The sequence below is a fragment of the Belonocnema kinseyi genome, chromosome 1, assembly GCF_010883055.1.
Source record: "Belonocnema kinseyi isolate 2016_QV_RU_SX_M_011 chromosome 1, B_treatae_v1, whole genome shotgun sequence".
NCBI lineage: Eukaryota > Metazoa > Arthropoda > Insecta > Hymenoptera > Cynipidae > Belonocnema > Belonocnema kinseyi.
In genome coordinates, this window is record NC_046657.1 from 123,350,748 (window position 1) to 123,357,347 (window position 6,600).

General features: G+C 34.1%; 1 protein-coding gene across 5 annotated transcripts in view; it reads right to left on the bottom strand.

The window, feature by feature from the left end:
- Positions 1-6,108, bottom strand: part of LOC117176429 — an 86,573-nt gene extending 80,465 nt beyond the window's left edge. For 4 of the 5 annotated variants that reach the window (XM_033366712.1, XM_033366703.1, XM_033366676.1 and 1 more), the window contains exon 1: positions 184-607. In XM_033366712.1, the coding sequence (XP_033222603.1) occupies positions 184-274 (91 nt within the window). In that variant the 5' untranslated portion in view covers positions 275-607. Of the gene's footprint in view, positions 1-183; positions 608-6,024 lie in introns of those variants that run through there. The other variant, XM_033366695.1, reaches the window with a different exon arrangement.
- Positions 6,109-6,600: the final 492 nt, after the last annotated feature.

Here is a 6,600-nt window from a genome sequence, read left to right on the forward strand (position 1 = left end):
CGCTAGTGGGAGTCAATGTTTGTCGACCTAGGAAGAAGAACGAAGGCCAATGAGACTGGAAAGAAATTGCCAACTTTTACGTTTGCATACGCAGGATCGCCGGGACCCATAACCTCTAAATTGTAAAATCTAGAAGTGCGAAAAATGATAACTGAACCTCTACTTAATTTTCCTTCTGCTTACCTTTGTCGATGCGTGCTTCCAAGATTTGTACCTCGTCGTCGAGGCTCCTGTCTCCCATCGTCTCGCTAGTCTGTTGGACGTCCATGCACATAATTTCCCGCCACAGAACACCACCACTTCCACTCGGGCACACGTCTGCCGTCACGTCTTATTCGTCTCCTTGACATTTACGACATGAACGGCTCCAGCGGGCGCGCACTTTTTCGAAAGCGCACCGCCACGTGCGTGAAGCGCACTATCGGCGTCTTCTGCGTGTGCGTGTTGTGCAGATTAAAACTTATCACTACTTTGAACGCCGGTTTGGGCGTGCGCGCACCAACTTTCGTAATTAGTAACTGGAGGGAAAGCAAAGAACACAACACAACAGTCTAGGTTTACCGTTTATACACCGACGCGCACACTCTCGTCGGATGGAGGTAAGACACTAGACTGGATTTGAATGTGAAAACGTTGCCGCTTCTTGCCTCGCTGGCACCCCCCACCCCGCCACCCAGCATAACGGTTTGCGACGTTGCCGCACATCCGGTTTGACAGCCTACGGTGGGGGTAACGCAATTTAGCCGAGTAGTGGGGGTCAGGTAGAAGCGAAATGACTCAGCGCGGGGAGGCGGGAGGCAATTGGAATTTTCCACGATCCCTTGGGGCAACGTTCTACCGTTAGGTTAGTACAATCTACCGGAAGAGTGATCCCTGCATCAGCGCCATTTCAGCCAATTCGGGAACGCGGACAACTACAGTTGTAGAAATTAAGGTGTGGCATCATTTCTGTAGAGTTTTTAAGCACTTAATAAATATTTAGTTATGTTTTTATGGCATTATGTTTGTCGTCCTCCAATAATCCTGAATCCACAAGATCTTAAACGAGAAAGTATTCTAACCTCAATCTAACAATGAATTTTCATTCTACTCAGCTTACAGATTTTGTTATTCTGTTAAAGTTATTCAAAGTAATTTTTTTAATTTATAGGATCTTGTGCATCTAGAACCTGTTTGGACGTATAATTATGAGAATATAGAGGGAGGCACTGGTGCCCCCCCCCCCCTAATACAAATCCGGATGATTGCAATATGCAATATATTAGAGGACGTGTAACTTTATAGCCCCCCCCCTTCCCCCAACATCTTGTATCAGCTATCCGCCTCTTTATACAGATGACTGTTTTCAATTGTTTATACGAATTGGTGTTCAACAAATTTTTTGTAGCAGGGTACTATAGATTATCCAGGTATATGCTCGCCGCCATTTTGAGCCGAACAAATGTACAAGAGTTGAGAACGCAAGGCTTGCTTCTTTGTGTATTTTTATAAGGTGCATTTTAATTTGTGCCTAAAATAACTTTACTAGTGTTTTTTTATAGTTTCAAAAAATTAGTAAATAGCGAAAATAATCATTTATCGGAAACCTAAAGTTGCATCTGGAATTTCCATTATATATACCGAAAAAATACGTTGTCCATTAAAATTGCTTTTTTCAACAAAATATCAATTATATTACTATATCTTTTAAGTTTCAACACATTTATAAACTTAAATCATGTTAAATCAAGCAAGACTCAAAATTTAGCTTTTATTTTTACATATGAAATATTCATTATCTAAAAAAGTAAAACCTATAAAAGTTAGGTTAGAAAACAGTTTTAACAAGAAATATGTGTTTATACTCTATACGATAAAAGTAAAATTACATAAGTAACACTTAGTTTATGATAAATCTTTTTTTTATTCACAGAATGTTTTTGACTATGAAAAATAATATTAAAATTACTTATAAGTAAAAATTAAATTCAACCTGGTAGACATAGTTTTTGTACATGTATTCTCTTTTTATGTTCTTTTTATTCAAATCCGTGCATCTAAAATGTTTTGAAATTTGGACTAAACATATTTCTGTTTAAGTATCATCTCTCTCTCTCTCTTTCTCAGCGATCTTCTGTCTCACTCCCAAGGCAATTTAGAGATCTCACAAAATTGTAAGAATTTTGACAAGTAGGCGGATTTTTGACATAACAAATTACCTGTTTGGCAGGCAATATATCACTGTTAGGTTCAGAAAAGTTTGGAAGATTTATATGCGCAGTAGTATGTTATGGCACCTATTGCTGCGCAGTAGGTTTTTGACTCTCCTAGAAATCCCCTGGAACTATCTTTCTAGATTCTTTTGTATATTTATATTAAAAAAACTTTAAACTAATATAAAAAAAAGATTTTAATCATTTTTGTTCAATCCAAATAAATGAAAGTTAAATCCGGATCCACATTTCAGTCCTTTAAATTCTTGCGTTCATTCCGAGTTAATCCATATGAATCAGAACATCCGAATGGATATTTCGCATTTCAATTAATAGGTGCAATCCGAATCAATCCGGCGCGAATCGAAAAATGGGTTTATACTTAACTTTTTCTTGGTGCCGGATTGAGAAGGACTGGACGCATGGTCGCATTAATGGGATGTATCCGACAGAAAATTTGGAATCTTCGGATTGTTTCGAACTTGATTCCTATCCGAAACTTCCACCGCGTTCGGGAAATACTGCCATTATTCTAGAAAGCAATAATATTGATTGTTTGGGACTCTATGGCGAGCCCCAAAGCGCAACGAAAAGGGAAGCTGATAAGTCCGAGTTTCCTGAGAGATTAATCCCTATAACCCTAATTTGGAAAATTATCGAAGTTGGACTGGAAACGGATTATCTTCTGCGCAGACTCAACCAGTCCAAGGCCTGAAAGCATCCTCCTGATAGTTTCCCCCACTGATACTGATTATAAAGATTCCCCTCTTCCTTTGTATGTATTTACGCATATACACCGTGTCTCACAATCAGTCAACCGTAGATACGGCGTTGCGTTGACTAGAAATTGCCGAAGGGGTCGTTAAACCAATCATGGTGTAATTCGAAGAAACCTTCTTCTCGTATGTGGCTTCAACAAAATTTCCCCTATGAATGATATATATATATATTGTTTCGCTGAATTCATATCCGTCCCTCACTTCTCAAGGTCAATTCACAGATTTCGTAAGGTCTTCATTTTTTTTTTTACATTCTCATCATAATGAGAAGGTTTTTATATGACAACTTGACTATCGCGAATTTCTATAAATCACCAAGTTTCGAGACCTACTGAATCCGAAAGAACGGGTTTTACGATGGTGTCTGTCTGTCGTTGTTGACTGTATACCGGATAAATTTTGAAAGATGATGATTGTATTGTGTATTGTACCAAAAATAAAGGTCAAGTTCGTTAACAAGCTAATTTGGATAAAAATTCAAAAAGTTACAGCAACTCCAAAACTTACGAGATAATTTTTTTAAATATTTAAAAATTCTATGTACGGCTATTCATAGTAACTTGAAAACTCGAACAATTTATGGATATGGCTTTTTTCGATAAAAAGACAATGACCAGAGTTATAGCATTTTCAAATTCCAAAAAATCAACGACAATTAACATTTTAAGTTAAACAACGTACGGTATGAAAAAATTCAAGAAAATTCTTTGTTTTCGAAAGCCCTACAAGATTACAATAATAAGTTTTTGCATTTGTTCAAAAAGTCAAAAATTTACATTTTTATCGCACAAATAATAAAAAAAAAATCCATTTTGCGGTCAAACCATGCAAGATACGAAAAAAATGAATCAACAGAAATTGTGCACCCAAAAAATATCTGCATACTTGTTATTAATCTCTTTTTTTTAGAACACGTGGTTTTTGTTTTATTCGTAAAAACAAAACATCAAACATAAAAAATAAATTCAATTGATGAATAAACGACACAAGGCACGAAAAAAATAACTAGACAAATTTTTTACCTGAAAAAGAAAAGATACAAGTTACAATCAAATGTTTAATACCATATTCTAAAAGGATGCGCACTTTTTCTAATTATAAAAATAAGACAATAAAAATACTGCTTTTTCAACGCCAATGTTTTATTTTGCACTGTCTGAATAAGCAACCCCATACGGACGTACGGAAATAAATATGACATACATTTAAGATAATAGAATTGAACATAATGTAAAAAAGTTCGCTCTTTCGACCAAATCAAGTGCGATGCACGAGATACGTTATGAGAATGCGCACAAATGTGGTAGAAATACATTGACCGAGCGCGTAGGGGCGAGGTAAACACATTATCGAGCGTGAAGCGCATGTACCAACAATTGCGCGCCTTAGGCGCGCTCAAAATTAAGAGCTGCGTGCGCATCGTGCGATGAGAATGTGCCCGCGCGGCGGACAGTTTTTTTTTCTTCATTATCTCAGAAACCGTTGGAGCTATTAAAAAGATAAGGCACTCGTGGGATTCGGTTTACAAAAATACATCAAAACCATAATCTCTTGTTAGAAAAAACATCTTTATCATTGTAAATCAGGGTAAAAACATTCGTTAAAAAACGTAGTGTGCAAGTAACTATTAAACAAGAAATGGCCTTGGAAAATTGAGGCTAGATTCAAATTCAGTGTCAAAAAGTACTACGGCAATTGACCCTAGCCAACTTGATCTTTAGTTTATGGTGCAGTACGTAGGTAACGCTGAGCATGCAAAAATAGTGTTACACAGTTTCTCTTCTAACTCATGTTCAGGAGGTCCTAAATAATAAAAAATTCAGGATTCCGGCTTTTGATAGTGTGCATTTACCCGGGGGTGGGGGTAGAGGGTGAGCGTACGGAACGGCGATATCTCTTACGAATTAATCAGTTAATTTTCAAAACTTTCTACTTTAATTAAATATATATTTTTACATTCTCATCATAATATATATAACAAATATAAAAATAATCATCATAAATAGAATTTGCTCTTTATTTTGCAATTTTTGAAAAAGCAGTCCCGGGCAACCATGAAGTATTAATTATTCCTATGAGAGCCGCACGCCATCCCTATTTCATTCTAAATCCGAAAAAAAAATTTTAGGGGTTGAAAAAATGTGACGAGAAAGTTTGGGAGTCTGTTGAGAATTATCCAGCGAAGAATTTCTTGTATCAGAAATATGGATTTGACACCCCTAACACAACCCCACGAGTTCCTGAATACTAGCCTTAAAACCAAAAATGTCAATTTTTCATGAAATCAACATCTTGAGCACCGTATTCTGTTTTTTTTTTACTTAAAATGATTACTATTGGTCTAGTGGAATATTTATTAACATTAGTTCATTCATTTTCAATTATTAATTAATATGGAATTAGTTTAAATATTTTCGTGTCGATTTAAAACAAAAAAAAATTATTACTGTGGGTCTAGTGGAATATTTATCAGTAATAATTAATTACTGAATAATAATTAATTTATCAGTAATATTTAAGTAATAATTTATAAAATACAGATTTAAAAAAAATAAATAAAATTAATCAAACAATAAATAATTTTTGTTAAGGCCTTTACGCTTTTTTGGTGTTAAAAAATTTTTTTATTATAAAAAATTTGCCGACATGTTTCAACCTAATTTTTAAGGTCCTTTAAAGGTTTATTCGAGAAAGAAAATACATATGTTGAAGAATAAGATAGAAATTATTCAATTTGTATGTGCTTATTAGTCGTTGATGTTTACTTACTATGGAGATAAAAGAAAAATCGCTGCAGACTACGTTGAAATTTTAATTAAATTGTATGGTATCATTATTGTTCTTCGGGTATAGTTTTTGTATATTAGAAAAAAGAAGTTAAAAGACGAGAATATGCATTTAAAAATTTTAATAAGTTTGAAAATTAAAAACGTATCATTTACGATATAAGCTAAAAAAATCTCATCTGAAAAAGAAATTATTTATAAAAGAGTGGGGTCATTAATTTTTAAATGTTAAAGTTAGTATTTGGATAAAAGTTATTATAAACTTACAAGAAAACATCCTTGAGATTCTGCTGTTTTTTATTACATTTTGTTTTGTATTATGACGAATTTTTCGTGGTCAAGTTGATTGATCACGACAGTTACAGCGATACTGGCATATTAATAGCTAATTTATAGGTTAGGTTTTGCATGGTTATATATACGTAACTAAAGTAAGACCGCGTAAAATTCAAATAAAGTTGAAATTTTACTTCTATTTTGTTGACATTTTACTTCTATTTTGGAATGCGAATATTGGAAATAAGTTTATTGTAAATGTTGCTGAGACCTTCAATGTCTGTTCTAAAATTAATTGTATTATTGTCCCGTTGAATATGTATCATTTCTAGAAAAAGGCGTTTGTCTAAATTTGATTCACATTCAAGAATAACAACTTTATTCATATCAAAATCAAAATTATGTGTGTGTTCATAAGCATGTCTAGCTAAAGCTGTATTTTGTAAATTATTTTTAATAGATCTTTCATGTTCTCTATTTCTCAGATATAATGGTCTACTAGTTTGCCCAATGTAGTTTTTTTTTTCAATTGTTGTTGTTAACTTATCTGATAAAATTATACCGGAA